The sequence below is a fragment of the Cucumis melo genome, chromosome 1 (genome assembly GCF_025177605.1).
Source record: "Cucumis melo cultivar AY chromosome 1, USDA_Cmelo_AY_1.0, whole genome shotgun sequence".
NCBI lineage: Eukaryota > Viridiplantae > Streptophyta > Magnoliopsida > Cucurbitales > Cucurbitaceae > Cucumis > Cucumis melo.
Window position 1 is genome coordinate 36,651,123 of NC_066857.1, and position 19,066 is coordinate 36,670,188.

Sequence of the window (19,066 nt, forward strand, 5' to 3'; positions counted from 1 at the left end):
CTTACCTTTTACGCCTTTTAAAATTACCTTTTTCAAAATTTGGTATATCATTTACTTATAAATAATACAATTGAGAGCAAGAGATTCAAACAAAAAAAAATATATATATATATACATTAATGTGACAAATAGTTAAAATTATTCGATATGAAAAGATAACAACAATAATGATCAAGTGGCTTTAGAATTTTTACCGAGAGAACTCACAAATGTTTACAAGTGACCTACGAAGATTTACTTTTTCATATTTGGTATGTTGTCAATTGAGTTTTTGACTGACCTACAAGTGGTTTTTTAGTATAAATTCGGGGTGGGAGAATTTGAACATAAGACGTCTTGTCTTCTAAGTACATACAAATGTCAATTGAGTTTTTGTTGGATGTTCCTAATATTTTAAAAGGTAATTATAAGAGTAAATAACGTGAATATGTAATTTATTTAATTTAGTTGTTTTCTCTTCCATTTCTCCTCTCTCCAATTATTCGGTCTTTAGGGTTTTTTTAGATATAAAATTATAATAACCACCTCTTTACTACCGTGAAAACTATTTAAAAGTTTTCAATTACCTGTAGTAAACACTACTTCAAAATCTTCATATTATTTGCTACAGTTTTTTACTTTTTATTATTTTACACTCATCGTTTTTTTTTAATTCTTTGCTAACTCATGTTATTACAACTCAAAGTAAAATAATCTACTTGTAACCTAACAAAAATAACCTAAGATTATAATAGCTCATTTCTTGTCCCAAACACCTCCTTATGCTTTGAGTTGAATTAATTCTAAAAAATATCAGTATACTAGACAACGTCGTTTTCAAGTAGACTTTTATATGTATGTATAGATATATATGCTATGATTTTTTTAGGGAAACTTGAGAATATTTATTTGATAAAAAGAAGATTAGGAAATAGCGTGCAATACACGTTTTTTTTCTTCTAAATATAGATAATTATAAATATCATCTTAACTAACATAACGTTTATACTATTTTAACCTTGCAATTATAAGTTCTATTTCCTTCCTTCACATATTATATTTTACATGGTAGTGAATTCAAATGATCTAAACAACGTAAATTACATTTTCGTTTTTTCAAACATGTATTGCTTGGTGCAAGGCTAAATTACAAGTTTAATCAATAAATTATTTTTTCTGATAATTCTATATGGTATTCACATTATAATAAACATCCAATAAGTTTTAAAGATTTATGTTTAATAGGTATTTGATATTTCTTTTCTAAAATTTTCAAACATATTCAACTCTTCATTACACACAAAAAAAAAAAAAAAGTAATAATAAAGAATATTATTTTTTAAAGTCGGAGAACATTTGGTAACGTTTCTATTATCTGTTTCTTGTTTCTTGTTCTCTGTTTCCTGTTTCTTCTTTTTTTAGAACAAGAAACAGTAATGCGTTTGATAACTGTTTCTATTTTTTGTTTCTTGAAAAAAAAAAACATAAACAAAAAAAGTGTTCGATAACTGTTTCTGGTTTATTGATTTTCTTCTAGATTTATTTTTTATTTTTCACATCTACTTCAATTAAACATTAAACAAAAATATAGGTCTATCCATCAAACATAACAAATAAAATTATCAAAAGTTTATTCATTTAATACGAAGAAGTATCAATGCACGAATAAAAATAATAACATAAACATAAAATTATATTTATCCTTCAAATGTTACCAAATTTGATTGACAATATCATCTCTTACTCAGGCAATTTCTCTTTTTAATCCATCAATTTCTACAATCTCATCGTTATTTCGTGACATCTAGAATTTAATATTAATTTTAAAGTAAGTTATTATGTCTTCAATATTCAGAATTGAAAGAAACAAAACAAAATTTAACCTTTAACTCTTAACCTATGATGCTTTAGAGAAAAACCCACAACGAAAGTCCAGATTTGCACAAAGAGAAAGATGAAAACTATGGATCCGACGAAGAGGAACAATCAGGCAAAAACAATGGATCCGACGAAGAGGAAGAGTTCGGGTTGTCGAGAAAGACGGTGAGAGGTGAAGAGGAAGACAGTGTGCAAAGAAAAACGATGAGTAAAAGAGGAAGAGGATGATTATTTGGAGAAGACGATGGAGATAAAAGGATAAGGAAACCAATAAAAATAATTGAAAAAAGAAAAATGAACCAATAAAAATAATTGAGAAAAAGGAAAATAAAAGAAATAAAAATAATTGAGAAAAATGAAAAGGAAACCAATAAAAATAATTGAGAAAAATGAAAGGAAAAAAAATAATTGAGAAAAAGGAAAAGGAAACAAATAGAAATAAATTGAGAAAAAGGAAACCAATAAAAGTAATTGAAAAACGGAACAGAAGAAACTACTTTTTTTTTGTTCCCAATAATTCTTTATAAAATGAGAAACGTTTCTACTTTTTTTGAGAACGAGAAACAAGAAACGTTATCAAACACTTCTGTTTCTTAAAAAATGGAAACAGAAACAAGAAACATGAAACAAGAACGTTACCAAACAGACCCTTACATTCCAAATCGAATCTTTAGAAACTTATTATACAATTTCCAATGTAAAAAAATACTTAAAACTTTAGGATACGTAAACACAACCAAAATTGAGAAGTGTGAAAATTTTAACATGTGAGGTTTTGGACTTTATGATATGTTGTATTAGAAGATATAAGTTTTTAACAAAATTAGCCCAAACTCAAATAGAAAGAAAAACATATAACCTTTGATTTCAAAATCGATACTAAAAGTTCATTCAAGTGTTTTTTTTAGTTAAATTATGATTTTTTTTAGCACAAATTGAAGTGGAAAATTTGAATTTGAAATATCTTGTAGATACATGAGTCAGACGAGCTAAGTTTTTATTCACAATCTATTAATTTAATCAATCAAAACCTAGGAAGTGATTTAAGTGACTAATAAACTTAGTAAGTAATTGTCCATATATAAAGGAAAAATGACTTTAAGTAATTATCCATATACACCGTCAAGGTTGGTGAGCATTGTGATTGAAAACCTACCAATATGATGAAGAAGGGAAGAAAAACAACTTCACGACTTTTCTCATTCTAATACCCATTGCAATTTCACGCTCTAATACTTCATTGAACTATGAATGCAATGACTACAAGTATTAAAATCGTTCTAATACGGTATTCTAACACTATTCAAACACACGTACTTTAAGTATTTTTAAAATGTTCATTTTATTCGTCTAATTTGAACTTTTTTGTTCACTATAGAATTTGTATTTTGAAAATGTTTATCTCATTTTTAAAAGAATAAAATGATGACTTTTTAAAAGTTTTTTATGAACCAAAATCAACAAATTGAGAAATATAGAATTGAAATAAACATTTGAAAAAAGCAAAGATCACTGCTATGAATATATAAGCTGAAAATATAAAAACCAAAGTATATTACACTCTTTTTGTTGCACGATAAGTAAAGTTCCTATTTTTCTCGTACATATCACAATTATTCATAATCATTTTTAATATAATCCTTTTCAAGAATACTAATTTGACAAATCACATCATACTAATAAGATGGTTTCCAAGTGATCATTCATGTATGCACTATCATGTTCGACTTCATAGTGATTTTGGAAGGGATTCAAATAACTTCCTCGTTGATACATCCTCAAAACATCTTCAAGTTGGATAGTGAAGATGTCATTCAATTATTAAAAAAAGAACTGAAATTCTACATCCACTAAAACCTTAACAAGAGAGGTATTTTCCGTGCATCACCTAAACGAATCTGTTGTTTCCAAAGTTTTGATTCCAAACTCGAATATCTAATATTCAATTGGTTAACTGGATCATAAGATTAGTTTTTTCTTGTTAGCTCTGTAAGTTTGTAATTCTTATGTATGTATGTATGTATGTATAATTAATTAATTAATTAAAATGGATAAAATGATATTAATCCAATTTTAAAATTTGGGGCTAAAATGATATTTGTTTTGGAGAAACTAAGAAAGAATTTAGAAGAAAGGGAAAGGGAATATTCGATTAGGAGAGCCAAATTTCAAAATTAGGAAGAAATGGCATTTAATGTAAAAAGCCTCAAGATTATGAGGGTATTTTGGGGACATAGCAAACTCAACCGCCCATTGCTGTCCTCCCGTTGTTTCCTACTATTTTCCAATTTCCGGTCGGCCTTTTCCCTCGACACCACCAATTTTAGTTTTTCAGAACTAAAATTTTCCCCTTCTTCTTCATCATCCTCTCTTTCTTTCAATTCGTAATCTCTAAAAATTCCCTAAAATTTTCACCAATTCCCTGTTTTTTTTTTCATCCATGGCTTCTCGTAGGCGCATACTTTTGAAAGTCATTATCCTTGGCGACAGTGGGTGAGCTTTCAATTTTCAATTTTTTTTTTCTTTTGTCGCATTTTGATTATGGTTTCTGTATCTCAATTGGGTTTCTTGAATTTGAGAGAATTGAAGAGAGTATGGTATGGTGTGGGAATTTGGAAACTCATAAAGCCTGTACCGCCTTTTTTTTTATTGACCCTGTTGTTCCTTTATTGGATGTGATGGGGGTTCTTTTTTCTTTTTCCTAATTAAGTTTCTTCAACTTTTGGCAGCGTGGGGAAGACATCGCTAATGAATCAGTATGCTTTTGAACCCAAAGCTTTGAATCTTTGGTTTGGAACACTTTTTATTTATTGAGTTGTTTAATTTCCTGTTGGCGCTGCTACTTTTATTTGAATGACCAGGTATGTGAATCGTAAGTTTAGCAATCAGTACAAGGCGACTATTGGAGCAGATTTTCTCACAAAGGAAGTTCAGCTCGATGACAGGTTATTTACGTTACAAGTAAGTATGGCTATAGTGGTTGTACTGTTTTCTTCTATTGGGTATCTTTGGTGCTATGAGGATTGGGGAATGTGTTTATAGTTAATGGGCTCTGATGGTTACCGTGGTTACCAAGCGTTACCAATTCATGCTAGGATTGGTCATTCATTGGCGATCTCTTGAAAGTCTAGTTTGTGCAATTTGTGACGTTAAATCATAATATTTGAAATGAAAAGCAATGCAAAAAAATGGCAGCTGTGGGTTGCTCCCTTACTCTGATAATAATTATCTTTGTCATTCCTCTCTGACTTGGTTAAATTTGAGATTGAACTGTCACCCCTCCTTCCCTTGGTTGGAGTTTGGTTTAGTTTTATATAAATATACGACATATCCTGTGTTTTATTTGTTTATTTTTTGTTGAGAAAGTGGTGTGGTTTTTCCTCATAATGTTAATGTATTGAGATGGTCGATTTACGTATGTAGTGTCAAATTGCAGATTTGGGACACAGCTGGGCAAGAACGGTTCCAAAGTCTTGGAGTGGCATTTTACCGTGGTGCTGATTGCTGTGTTCTTGTTTATGATGTGAATGTTATGAAATCATTTGATAATCTTAACAACTGGCGAGAAGAGTTTCTAATTCAGGTCGGTGTCGTTGATTCAGTGTAGATACTAGATAGATAGAAGCCTATGGCATCATGTGTTTGTTCATAATGACCGCTTGTCTTTTAATGATTAGGCGAGTCCGTCTGATCCTGAAAACTTTCCTTTTGTGGTATTGGGGAACAAGGTCGACGTTGATGGTGGGAACAGTAGAGTGGTGAGTTTTGCCCAATCTTGCTTTTATCATAGTTATCTGAATTACAAGGCCAGAGTGAGGATTTTTCTTTTCTGCTTTGGTGTAGATACTTTTCTAAGAAGGATTTGTTTGGTATTGTAGGTTTCTGAGAAGAAAGCTAAGGCGTGGTGTGCTTCAAAAGGAAACATACCATACTTTGAGACGTCTGCAAAAGAAGGATTCAATGTCGATGCTGCATTTCAGTGTATAGCTAAAAATGCCCTTAAGAATGAACCAGAAGAAGAAATGTTAGTATACTACGCTCCATATGAATTCAACTGCAACTTCATTTCCCTCGTGATGAAATATTTTTATTGATTACATATGCAGCTAAATTTTATCTTTAGAAATCTTATTGAAGTAGGTTGGTCGATAACATGAATACTAGAGCATCTTAGCAAAATAAGTTAACAAATAAAACCAAAAGGGGGAAACTGCTGTCGTCATTTTAGGGTTACGTTCTGTTCTTCGATATCTGCTGAAAACTTGCTCCAACAGAGCTCGGGAATATCCCCTCACATTTTCTTGTTAGGATTCAAGTTGTCAATTTGTTTAAAATATTTACTTCAAAGCACGCTTAAGGGATCTCTTACGATGAAAACTGCCAGTTTTGTAATGGATATCATGAGTAGAGTTGCCCTGTGTATAGCCAGCCATGTGCAATAGACATTGGAATACCTGACATTCTGCATCGTTCCAATTTTTACTGGAAGTTGCTGAAGATTTGAGTGACCGACAACTGATAAACGACTCCTTCAAATGAATAGATTGCTAGCACATTACGATGATACACTATCTATTTAGAATTTTCTGATCTTCATCTAACATAGTTGTTGTATTGTTCAACCTCTACTATGTAGGATTCTTCGTAGAGTTAACATCTGTTTTCTTGTAGAAGAGTCAAGAGTGAGTTGAAGTTTGTATTCCTTGCTTGTCATTAATTAGTGTTTTTTACTTTTTGGGGCAATGGCAGATACCTTCCCGACACGATTGACGTTGCAGGTGGACGGCAGCAAAGATCAACAGGGTGTGAATGCTAAAAATGTTAAACTAACTAATGGATTCTGTCTACTTCCTTCACTGTATTTTTTCTGTTTAATGTTTCCTCAAACTATATGGTCCAATTGTATTAACATGTAGTGGTCTAGAGATTGCTGGTAAAGTGTTCTACTTCTATTCTATGTTGAACTTGTATTAACATTCATTGATGTTTATATATTTTGCTTTAATCATTTGGGTGTCAAATAGAATCAAATACTTGAACCAATGTACACAAGGACATAACCCATGTGAATTGAGGTCACCCAAGCTTGACCCTTTGATTATTCAACATGAGAAATGTTCATCAAGAACCCTAACTTGATGCATGCTTCTTGCTGTTGATACAATCTTTGTTTGCAAGTCTCCATTAGCATATTCTGAATTGAGGTTCATAAGTTGTACTAATTGATTGTTGACCTTCCAAGTACTCAAACTATATATCAGTCAATGAGATGTGTTTATATCAATTCATTTGACTCAAAAACGAAGAAATCTCTTGTCGAGTAGCGTATATTATTTTCATTTAGCATTTGACTCATCATTAAAATGATTTACTATGCTATCCTATTTTACAGATTAGCACATCATTATTTAAATTCTTCTTTTATGACATACAAGTGAACAAAGGTTTTTAGAGTGCGATAGATAAGTTGGAATGTTTTTTTCGTTAAAAAAATGATACTAGTAAAAACAATTCACTCTATTTTATAAGAGAATAGATCACTAATTAATTCTTTCATTGTTTGCTTATCATCCACGTTACATAGACAAGAAAGGGGACAATCTTTTTTAGAAAAGACAGGTTAGGTTGATCTAATAACTAAAATAATTAAAAGAGACAACGTCTTGAGAAACTCGTTAATCTAACGATAATATAGAGAATTATCTTTACGTTTTGAGAAATTACTCTATTAGTCTTCGGATTTCTACATTATTTAATCCATAAATGTATTTTTTAACTTCAATAATTTATCATTCGTTTGTTAAAATAAGAATACAAATAGAATTTTAATAGATTTTTGTTCCTATTTTGTTAACGAACTACACAAACATGAGGATCTAATGTTATTGTACAAGACAAATCAAAATCAAACTTAATTTAGATAATGCCATAATCAAATATTTAAGTATGAAGCTTAACTTTAAATTTCTTAATCAAATAATTAAGTAAACAATTTCAAGAAGAAAACAAATATATTCTAATTAATCAATAAATTATGATCGTTCAATTGTGGAAATTTGGGGAAGAAGAAGATGGAATGGATGTTTTTACACATTTTGTCGGTACATAAGTTGCCCTTTTTCACATCTCAATAAACAAACAAATAAATTAACAAAGGTGAATAGAATTAATGATAATTATATCATAAAAGATGATGAACTATTGGTTGGTTTATTAATGTTTGTCTTGATCTTGTGGTTGTAACTACTACATCACTAGCAGCCGAACCCAATTTGGTTCCACTTTATGGGAATCTTTTAGTATTTAAACTATATAATATATAGTTGGTGACATTATAAATTCATTTAACAAAATTAATTATTGTCTTTAAAGTTTTTAACTTTTTAACTTCCCAATGACAGATTATTTAATTAAAACATCAAAACATTTGTTGTTAAATCAAATTATATAATAAGAAGATCCACTACAATAAGAAACATGACTAGAAGGTTCAAATTTCCACCTTGTAAATTAGATAATAATTTGCTGCCGACACTCATTCTCCCTACTAGTGGTTGTCCTTTGGCTTCAAGCTTTTAGGCCTTGCTTGGTTCTCCGACCTTATAGCATTTCATCTCCTTCCTGCTTGGCCCTTTCAGCAAAAGAGTTGAAGAATTATCCACAGTGCCTATACAAGTTTCTATTGAATGTGTTAGTGCTTTGTTCTTTCTCCAACCCCATTTGGGTTCCTACTATTATGTGGTTTTTGTTGTTCTGAAACTATCTTCAATTATCGTAATCTGTGTTAGCATAATCTTAAGAAATGATTTCTACAAAATCTGAGTCTGATGTTACCAGTTTGGCGCCATCATCGCCTTCGAGGTCACCAAAGCGCCCAACATACTATGTTCAGAGCCCTTCAAGATGTTCTAACGATGGGGATAAATCTTCCTCAATGCATACCACTCCAATCTATAACAACAGCCCAATTGAGTCACCTTCACACCCGTCGTTTGGCCGGCATTCGAGAAACTCATCGGCGAGCCGATTTTCGGGCATTTTCCGGTCATCTTCTGGCAGAAAAGGAAGTAAGAAGCAGATTAGTAATGAAAAAGGATGGCCTGAGTGTAATGTAATCATGGAAGAAGGACCTTATGATGACCTTGAAGACAAAGCTCTGTCAAGACGTATTCAAGTTCTAATTGCTCTCCTGAGTTTCATTGCTTTGTTCACACTTTTCTGCCTTATCATTTGGGGAGCGAGCAGGCCTTTCAAGGCTCAGATTTCTGTCAAGGTAATCAAGTTACTAATTACTGTGATATGATTTGTATTCTTTACACTGTTCTAGATGATATCAACATGAGTTTAACAAATGATGTGATTACCTATGTTTACTCGAGAAGAAATAAATGATATGGTAGAAATTTTAACATAAAGATTCTATGTTTGAAGGAAAATAAAGAAACTAACTGCTTATATAACTCATTTAATCATCTATATCTATTCATAAAAATTCTTTTAACTGAATCGAAATTCAAATTTATGAAGCTAGATCATTTGGTTAGCCTCTCTTCTTGACCATGTCAAATTTCCAGCCCTTCATGAACAGAGACGTTCATTCTTTCGATAATGTAAAATCTGATTTCTTCCAGAGCTTGGCTGTGCACAATTTTTACGTTGGAGAAGGTTCAGATTCCACTGGGGTTCCTACCAAGTTGCTGACATTGAATAGCACATTGAGATTAAGTGTATACAACCCTGCTACAATATTTGGAATTCATGTTACCTCCACACCAATTGATCTCATTTATTCAGAGATTGTTGTGGCCTCTGGTCAGGTAATAAACTATGCCGAGCTTCTGTTTTGTTACTCATAACTTTGAAACTGATTGGTTCGGAAAAGAGCTTGGATTGGAGTCCAGCTTGCCTTAGGCAATGAAATTATGAATTTAAAACAAAGTCCGGTTTAGAATGAATTTCAGTACTTTAAACCCGTAGTCATTCCAAACGAGCCAAATATCATCTTAAAGAGGAATTTGTGATTGTTTCATCCTCGATCGCCAAGGACATAACTTTCATGACTTGTGAATTGTGATCCTATGTGCAGTTGAAGAAATATTACCAACCAAGAAACAGTCACCGGAGAGTATCTGTCAACTTGGAGGGAATAAAGGTTCCTATGTATGGAGCTGCATCAACTTTGACTGTTCCCCCAACAAGTAGCCCGGTTCCAATGACATTGTCGTTCAAAATCCGGTCACGAGGATACGTGGTAGGGCAGCTAGTAAAAACAACACATATAAAGCAAATCTCTTGTCCTGTGGGTATTGATTCTACCAGCAACAAAGCCATCGTGTTCAAGAAGAATACCTGCACATATGAGTGACTGTTCACACTGGAGTCCTAAATTTCGTATCGATTTGATTAGTCTGTCTCTCAATGAATTTGATAAGAAATTTGTCTGCAGATTGCTTTTTTGTTCGTTTGTGCAGAGATACCTCAGTATGAATAAAGAGTGGTTGCCTTTGTAAAGATCCATCTTTTTTATTCTGTTCAAGAAGTGTTACTAAACTGTAAAGATTCGTCTTCCTTGCAATCATTTCTGGATGGCGTCAAATGACTAACAATAACAGGAAACTTTCAAAATGAAAGCACACTTAAATTTCATTTACAGAAGATCAAGTTTTGGAAGAGAACTGATCAAGAATTCTACACCGAAGGTGGCCTTAAATGTATTTTTATCTGAAGAATAGAGAATATATGGTAAAGTTATGTCAAGATGAAGCTATGAATATGGGAATACTTGTGTTTATGATGTGAATTAACCAAAGGAACTATGACCAATTTAGTGCTATTGATATTTTTCAATTGATATTTCTTGGTTCATTAAAGATCTCTCAATCTCCAATTTATTTCATATTGACGAGCTCTATTCCAAAACTAGTGGGGGCCGGGTGGGTTTAATGCCAAAAAAAAATTCTCTCTTTGAAAGTAATAGAGAATATGATCCCTTTCTCTCTTTCCAATGTGGCAGGAAGACGTTTCCATTTCAACGTTTTCTTCAGCTATTTTTATCAAGCAATTGGATAAATTGTTGCGATTTTATAAAATTAGCATCAACAGGATATCGTTCATTTTGATCTGCTTCCAAGTTAATCTCAGAATCAGATCTAAAGCCTCATCCTTTAAAACTGCTAATTTATCCATTTAGACTGGTGTCAGTGAAGAGTTTGTTGGGGTTCAGACCGCCTTTCATCGGATGGCATCAAAGAATTCACGTGGATCCTTTTATATATATATCTATTAATTTCAACGTGGATCCTTGACTTTGATCCACATCATAGAGCGGGTAATTTTTTTTCTTTCTATTATTTAACTTTAGGACAGGACTTAACAGCCCTATCCCACATCAACCCATTGACAGAAAAATCCAAATCAAAAACTTGGCTTCATTATTGGCCTCAGCACCTTTATCCTCTACCCATAATTATCTTTAGCGCAGGGAAAAGGGAAAGTAAGAGATAGAGAGAGAAAAAAAAGATTTTTCATTAATAGAATATTGTTAAAAGTCCTTAAAGTGGGGAGAGAGAATGACAGGAAAATAATATTTATCGGAATATGTACCATCTTAAAACTTGAATTTCAAAAGATTCCATCACATTTGGAAGAGGGGCTTCCAGAGGCTTTCCTTGTATATAATCATTGTCCATTTACTTCCTTCATTCGTGTTTCTTTGTTCGTTTATACCCTTGGAATAAGAAGCACTTGAGTTTGGGATAATCTTTTCTGGGTTTTGAAGATAAGACTCAAAAGAGATCTCCGAGAGCCAATCCCTACCAGTTTTCTCTTTTCAGCAAAGGGGAAAGGATGTTGGAAGGTAAAGCTTTGGTACAGGATACAGATATGCCTGGCAAGATGCAGATCCAAGCCATGGACGCTGCTTCTAAAGCTCTGGATCTCTATGATGTTTTTGACTGCAAATCCATTGCTGCCCACATAAAAAAGGTCCTCTCTCTTTCTCCCTCCCCTCGTTTGATGTGTATGTAGGAGAAAATGGTGGGTTGCAGATGTTTTTTTCTTGACTTTAATAGCAGAACCGTGTTGGTTCTGTGTCTGTATAGAAGACAAGAGGTCGGTAAGAGAATCTCAGGCTTTGATCCTTAAACTCTTTTGGTTGTTGATGTGCAGGACTTCGACAACAAATATGGAAGCGGATGGCAATGTGTGGTTGGTTCAAATTTTGGTTGTTTCTTCACCCACTCCAAGGGGTCTTTCATCTACTTCAAACTGGAGACCCTCAACTTTCTCATCTTCAAAGGGGTGACTTCTTCGGCCCCATGATTTTTAGTTGTGTTTTCTCTTAATTTGAATCTCTAGAGAGTTTGAGAAGCAGAAACAATCGCTTTCCTTTCCTGTGGCTACGTCAATTCGATTGAAAGGGTAAGGTCGAATTGAAGAAGCGTAAGGGAGATGGTAGGAAACGTACAAATTGACATTGTGGAGTTGTTTGGATGTTTATGTTCAAAAAGCTTTTAATGCTTTTGTGGGTATACTATGTAAATATTGAAATCAGGGGAGACGGTTCTTAATCCTTTTCACGTATTTTCATTGCCCCTTTGCTTCGTTTTCTATTTTCTGTAAAGATTGGCTAATTATTGGATAAAGAAAATCAATTACAGAAAATCTCCTTGTTGATTGAAATGGTAATAAATTGTCCAAGACTTGTCAATTGGAATCGTATTTACAAATTGAAACCCCTAACAAGGCCGCCTGATAAATAAGGGGCCAGCTAGAATGAGAAATGGACATATTTTTCATCCACTAAAGACTGCATGACAACGATCTTTCTGGGAAACAAGAGAGATCGTAAGACAACAATAAGATTAACACCCTTGTTCAAGAGTTTCAATGACACCAGGAAATGGCTAAAAGTATAACAAAATCAAATCACAGGAGTAATCAGAGGTTCATTCCTGAAATGTGCCTCCAAGTTCCTAATCACAAGGTCCGCCATTGCGATGCTGGTCTCAATGGTATCTGTTCCCACATGAGGCAGAAGAACTACATTATTAAGCTCAAGCAATTTTTCAGGAACATGGGGCTCATTTTCAAATACATCTAATCCCGCCCCACCTAAACGTCGTTCAAGTAGCGCTGAGACTAGCTCAGATTCATTGACATGAGCACCTCGTCCAACATTGATAAGAATGCCATTTGGTCCTAATGCATCAATTACTTCTCTATTGACAATGTGCTTAGTTTCTTCAGTCAGAATGCATGACACAAACAGAATCTGGGAATTTGCAGCCAAGTCTAAGACGCTGGGAAAGTATTTGTAACCACTGTGATGCTTTTCAGTCCTTGAGAAATAACCGATGTTGCAGCCAAATGCTTCTGCTCTTTTGGCAATGGCTGAACCAATCCTTCCCAACCCAAGAATGCCAACGGACTTGCCATTGAACTGAAAAGACAACTACTAAATCAATCAACCAATCAAGTAACATGAATTAGCAATAGTGTTCATAGTTAGGAAAAAATCTATCGCCATCAAGACTCGATTATACGTTTTGGTCCAAGATTAAAAGAGTGGTATAGATAGGATTAGGAAAAACCAGATAATGTGAAAAGCTAAAAAGAGTAATCTTGGATGTTCAATCAGATTTGAGTTTATGGAAAATTGGAAATGACAAAATAACATCTCTCTAATATCCACCATAATATCTATTATCTCAAATTCATGCCACACAACCCGAAGGTTTCTCTCCTCTAGCTTCCAGCTCAATCAAAACAAGCAATATCATCAATGATTTTCTCTATAAGCCTATAATCCAATTCCAGACAGTAGATAATCCAACGACTAAAAACTAGTTCACAACAATCTTTAACCTATCGTAATTCGTAAACAAAAGCAGCATACCCTCGTTGCCAATCCGAATTCATCTTTCATCCAAGACCCACTTCTGACGAACCGATCAGACTCAGAAATCCTCCTCAGAACCGCCATGGCCAGTCCAATCGCAGCGTCGGCGACATCGTCCGTCAACACGTCGGGTGTATTAACAACCCTTATCCCCTTCTCCAAACATTTCGGCAAATCAATCTTGTCCAGTCCGACGCTGAAGGTGGCTACGATTTCCAAATTGGGGAATGTATCAATCAAATGAGCGTCGGCGCCGGACGTGGTGCAGCCGACTACTGCTCTGATTGATTGAGCGTTGTGTTGAAGGAAGTCGGAGTCGAGAGGATGGTTCCAAAGCTTGAAGAGATTGAATCGTCTCTCAAGGTTTTGTTCAAGATAACCGAACATTGGAGTGGTCATTGCAACTCCTATACTCTCCATTCTCAAAAAGCGGCGAAAAGTTCCGGCGGATCGGAGCAACAATTTCCAAACATAAGCAGATATCATCAACCAATTTTCCGGGACCAAATGTCGTTTTTATGTACCAAAAACATTTTTAAAAAATTATAAATATAGTAAAATATATTAAAGTTTATCTAGGATAGATATCTATTATTAATAGACCATGATGCAAATATTGATTTATCGGTAATAAACAATAAGAGTATCAACGATAGAAGTTTATGTAAATTTTACTATATTTGTAATATATTTAATTATTATTATTATTCATAGAGTTTCTATACATTGTAATTACTCTATACATAAACTTTCTAATTCTCACATTCTTCAAACAAATTTGCTTTCGATGTCACGTGAAGATATCTTTTTTTTTCTTCATTTTTTCAATTATTACTTTCTATATACTTTTCATATTTTAGAAATTATGTAAAACGTGTAATATTACGTTTACCCTAAGTTTAACGCGATAAATCAAAAGTAGTATGCAAAATAGATATTATTTTGATGAGGTGAAACACATTTGACTACGTTTCATGTTGTTTACCGGCGTTCTATAATTATTACGAGAATATATGTCAATTTTTTTTTAAAAAAAAAAGACAAAAGAAAAATGGTAAAATAAAAAGTGTGAAATCTTAAAGATTCAAATATTTTAAAATTTGAATATGAGCCATAGAGACAATTTAAAATGAAAAATAATAAGCAATCATTTATAATTAGGCAAATAAGGCCTAAGATAGAAAGGAAATGAAAAGATTGAAAAATTAGGCAAATAGGACAAAATTTCATAAATGTCTAAAGATTTGAATATTCATATGTTAAAATTAGACTATGTTTGTTCATCCAATTTCCCCCCTATAATCATTCACCTATTTGCAATTATTTCTTAATACCAATTTCATGAAATTATTTCCTTTAATAAATGTAAATATGACATTTAATTTCGAAGATAAATCCAACCATTCAATTACACATTACCTACATAATCCAATTCCACTAAAAAGAAAAAAAGCTACTTTCTTCTCGTAAAAACTCCATGATCTTCTTCTAATTATGAGTGACGATGTTGAATGTTGTGAGCTTATTCCTTATAACAATACTCCATGTTGAATGTTACACACGAGATCTATGATAACACTGTTTCACACATAAAATCAATCTTAGTCGTCAAATAAAACATTATATACCTATGTATGTTTCATCAGAATTTTTCATTAAAATCTCGAGAAATTTTGGGTTCTCACGTATTTCGGTAAAATTCGAAGAAAATTATGAGTTAAAAAATTTTCAACTTTATGTTCATAGTTATATACGATTCTATAATTTCATTTGTCATCGTTATTTTTTACGGACGATGAATATTTCTTAACGTGCTATGTACCTTTTCATATTTATAACTCTTCTCGATTTCAATTTGGAAGTTTCATTTTAAAAGAAAATGAATTTGAAAATATATATATATATATATATATATATATATTTATAGAATATTTTTAAATATAGTAAAATAAATTAAAATATTTATAACATATATCATTTTGGATTTTATCGGATTCATGGACTTCTATTACTGACTGATAAATAAAAGCATATTAGTGTGTATAAATGTCTACCATCGATAGAATTTAAAATTTTGTTGTATTTTGTTAAATTTGTTATTTTTTATAATTTCTCCTGTATTTATTTTTTATAAGAATTTTAACCGTCATTTCACCTCAAATTATTCCCTAAACTTCTTTTATTAACGAATTTCAGTTTTCTTTTTAAAGGACTCTAACATGTACTTTTACACGAACATTTAAATTTATTTTACTTTATAGAACAATGATTAAAATTGGTCAATTACAATCTAAAGTCACGATCAAATTTTTATTGATATCCATCGAGTTTTTCAAACTTTTTATTAATATTTTCATAAAATCGATCTTCTCGACGTTTCCATCGAAATGATATTTCAACATTTAGATGTACTTTAACTTCCATTTAGTAATGCAATTACAAAACTTGTAAACAGTAGCAATTACTTTTTTCTGTTAGTCAAACCACAAATAAGTAGAGATCTCAACATTGTAAATAAATATATATATATATATATATAACAGAATTAACTCACAGGAGTGATGAGAGGTTGATTCTTGAAGTGAGCTTCCAAGTTGGCAATGACAAGGTCAGCCATGGCAATATTAGTATCAATGGTATCAGATCCCACATGAGGCAAAAGCACTGTATTCTCAAGCTGATGAATCAATTGTTCAGCTACATGGGGTTCGTTTTCATATACATCTAATCCCGCTCCTCCCAAACGACCCTCCAGCAGTGCCGAGATGAGTTCGGGCTCGTCGACGTGAGCACCTCGACCCACGTTGATAAGAATGCCATTTGGTCCCAATGCATCAAGTACTTCCCGATTCACAATGTGCTTGGTTTCTTCCGTTAGAGCACATGAAACGAACATAATCTGGGAATTCTTAGCCATGTCTAGGAGTTTGGGGAAGTATTTGTAGTCGGTGTGTTGATGCTTTTCGGTCCTTGAGAAATAATTGATGGTGCAACCAAATGCTTGAGCTCTCTTCGCTATGGCTGACCCAATTCTTCCTAACCCAATTATCCCTACTGATTTGCCACTGAACTGATCAACCATGCACACATATATAACCAAAGTTTAATGTTTTGTATTCAAATTAACAGACTTTTTTATTTAAATGAGTTGATCAGCCATAACTAACAAACCTTAGATGTCAATCTGAATTCGCGAGTGAGCCAGGAACCACTCCTAACAAAGCGATCACACTCACAAATCCTTCTCAAAACCGCTATGGCAAGTCCAATCGCAGCATCGGCGACATCGTCCGTCAAAACGTCGGGAGTGTTGGTAACTCTAATCCCCTTTTCCATACATTTCTTCAAATCAACTTTGTCCAACCCCACACTGAACGTCGCTACGATTTCCAAAGCCGGAAAGGAATCGATCAAATCGGCGGTGGCACCAACCTGAGTACTGCAAACCACCGCTCTGATGGATTTGGCGGTGTGGGAATCCAGCGTTGTAGATTTCCAAAGCTTGAACAGATTGAACCGCCTTTCCAGCTGTTCTTCAAGGTAACTCGACATTGGGTTGGTCATAGCAACTCCAATGTTATTGCGTTCCATTTGTTGATAAGCAAAACAAAAGTTGCTAACTTTGGGTAGTGATCTTTTTCTTCTTCTTAACACATATCAACTCTCAAATATATACCGTTGGTTTATTGCCTTAACTTATAAGCTAAGTATTTTTTTAAAAAAATTAATAATAAAAGAAATCTGATCGCCTCTAGAAGGATTTCACTAAAATATAATAAAGTTTTAGATTTCTCTATACATTGATGTCTGTTAATATCAGTCATCTCTTTTCTTTTTACGAAAAATTTTCTTTCTTCTCCGTTATTCTAACTTTCTTTTTAACTATGTATATGTGTAGGGATATATATATATATATATGGTTGAGAATTTAGAATGTGTTTTATATTTTTGTTCTATTTTTGAGAAGTAGTGTAAGTTTTAAATTTTTTTATTGAATTCAAGCTCTTTTTTAATTTTAGATTTAGAATTATAGTAAATAAAAGATTAAAAAAAACATTACTCAATTCATTTAGAAACAAATTAAGTGAGGTTTTGATACATACAAAAATATTTAGGATATGGAGTTGAACGGTGGTAAATAATGAGTATGAAATCTATAGAGTTGGCGTGAACTCATAGAATCTATGATATAAAGAGTTGATAAGATATAAAGTTAATGTCTTTTTAGTAGTGTGGTTTATAAACTTTTTGGACCAAATAAAGAGTGTCGTTCACAATTCAATATATGTTCCTACTCTCTACTCTCGAACGACTCCTTGACCAAACATACTCTAAATAATTAAAATATTGATATACGACAAATCTCTAAGTGCGACAACGAGAAGCATAGTCTAAAATCAAAGATTAAGATACTTAAAAGATCATTGCTAATATAGAAGTTGATATATGCCCAACTTATTCAAATCTATTCTTTTTATTAAAAAAGTTGAAGTAACATGAACTTGTTACGTGTCAAATAATTATATTTAGATAATTTTATTTATTTTGTACAAATATTCCTAAAAGATAGTATTAGATAACCCATTTATACTTTAAAAAAATGTCTCAAACTTAAAATAATCTTGAAAAAATAAATGTTCTTAAATATATTAATTGATTATAAAAAAAAAAAGTGTTTTCCTTTCAACTTGTGTACAAAAAAATTATTAAAATAATAAATAAAATGTATCTTTAGAGTATCCTTTCTTTCTTCTTTAATAATAATAATAATAATAATAATAATAATAATAATAATAATAAAAGGATATGGAACTTTTTTAGGACTCTTTTAATAAAGAAATGAAAATGTTAACTAAAGAAATTAATAATAAAATGTTGAGGTACTCATAATAATTCCCCTAATAATAATAATAATAATAAAATGTCAAATACTTTTTTTTTTTTTTTTTTTTTTTTTTTGCAATTGGGAAAAAAGTTCTTTAGGAATATGATAGCAAAAAATTATATCAATCTAATTTAAATATCTTTCTACAAGGGAAAGAAAAAAAAACACAAATATAAGGGAAAAATAATACAAACAAGAGATATAATAAAGTCTTAACTTATACCTTTCTCCTCCTTTTGGCTAAGATCAAATGTCATGATAAAGTAATGAAATATTTTTTTATATGATATTCCTAAAGTTTATTGGTTAAATGTAAAATTGTGCACTGCAAGAATCGAGTTTTGAAGCATCTTTCAGAACCAAAATATGGTATGAGCTCAAAAATGAAAAAAAAAAAAAAAAAAGAAAGTACATTTTCTTAATAT

General features: G+C 32.2%; 3 protein-coding genes and 1 long non-coding RNA gene across 4 annotated transcripts; 2 read left to right on the forward strand and 2 right to left on the reverse strand.

Moving 5' to 3' along the window:
- The first annotated feature begins 4,076 nt into the window (after window positions 1-4,076).
- Window positions 4,077-6,865, forward strand: LOC103500590 (ras-related protein Rab7). The gene is made up of 7 exons (XM_008463944.3): window positions 4,077-4,350; window positions 4,587-4,613; window positions 4,719-4,818; window positions 5,294-5,440; window positions 5,535-5,615; window positions 5,736-5,881; window positions 6,607-6,865. The coding sequence occupies exons 1-7, from the start codon at window positions 4,298-4,300 to the stop codon at window positions 6,671-6,673; spliced, it is 621 nt and encodes a 206-aa protein (XP_008462166.1). The 5' UTR covers window positions 4,077-4,297; the 3' UTR covers window positions 6,674-6,865.
- Window positions 6,866-8,283: 1,418 nt separating this feature from the next.
- LOC127151455 (uncharacterized) lies at window positions 8,284-10,479 on the reverse strand. Its single transcript, XR_007824425.1, has 2 exons — window positions 10,335-10,479; window positions 8,284-10,206 (listed from the first exon to the last, which is right to left on the reverse strand). It is a non-coding gene; the product is annotated as an uncharacterized LOC127151455 (long non-coding RNA).
- An 828-nt stretch (window positions 10,480-11,307) lies between these two features.
- LOC103500588 (uncharacterized) lies at window positions 11,308-12,438 on the forward strand. Its single transcript, XM_008463942.3, has 2 exons — window positions 11,308-11,841; window positions 12,025-12,438. Exons 1-2 carry the CDS (start codon window positions 11,704-11,706, stop codon window positions 12,175-12,177), a joined length of 291 nt encoding a protein of 96 aa, XP_008462164.1. The 5' UTR covers window positions 11,308-11,703; the 3' UTR covers window positions 12,178-12,438.
- A 71-nt stretch (window positions 12,439-12,509) lies between these two features.
- On the reverse strand, window positions 12,510-17,347 carry LOC103500587 (uncharacterized). The gene is made up of 4 exons (XM_008463941.3): window positions 16,928-17,347; window positions 16,311-16,826; window positions 13,754-14,257; window positions 12,510-13,297 (listed from the first exon to the last, which is right to left on the reverse strand). Exons 1-4 carry the CDS (start codon window positions 17,345-17,347, stop codon window positions 12,779-12,781), a joined length of 1,959 nt encoding a protein of 652 aa, XP_008462163.2. The 3' UTR covers window positions 12,510-12,778.
- Window positions 17,348-19,066: the final 1,719 nt, after the last annotated feature.

Excerpts from the sequence above, each read along its gene's own strand:
- LOC103500588 (XM_008463942.3), top strand. The coding sequence starts at position 11,704 with ATGTTGGAAGGTAAAGCTTTGGTACAGGATACAGATATGCCTGGCAAG. Across the intron at positions 11,842-12,024 it reads TTGCTGCCCACATAAAAAAG|GACTTCGACAACAAATATGG; the intron begins GTCCTCTCTCTT and ends GTTGATGTGCAG.
- LOC103500590 (XM_008463944.3), top strand. The coding sequence starts at position 4,298 with ATGGCTTCTCGTAGGCGCATACTTTTGAAAGTCATTATCCTTGGCGAC. Across the intron at positions 5,616-5,735 it reads ATGGTGGGAACAGTAGAGTG|GTTTCTGAGAAGAAAGCTAA; the intron begins GTGAGTTTTGCC and ends TTGGTATTGTAG. Across the intron at positions 5,882-6,606 it reads AATGAACCAGAAGAAGAAAT|ATACCTTCCCGACACGATTG; the intron begins GTTAGTATACTA and ends GGGCAATGGCAG.
- LOC103500587 (XM_008463941.3), bottom strand. The coding sequence starts at position 17,347 with ATGGAACGCAATAACATTGGAGTTGCTATGACCAACCCAATGTCGAGT. Across the intron at positions 14,258-16,310 it reads ATCAACCTCTCATCACTCCT|CCGGAAAATTGGTTGATGAT; the intron begins GTGAGTTAATTC and ends CGACATTTGGTC. Across the intron at positions 13,298-13,753 it reads AATTCGGATTGGCAACGAGG|TTCAATGGCAAGTCCGTTGG; the intron begins GTATGCTGCTTT and ends TTGTCTTTTCAG.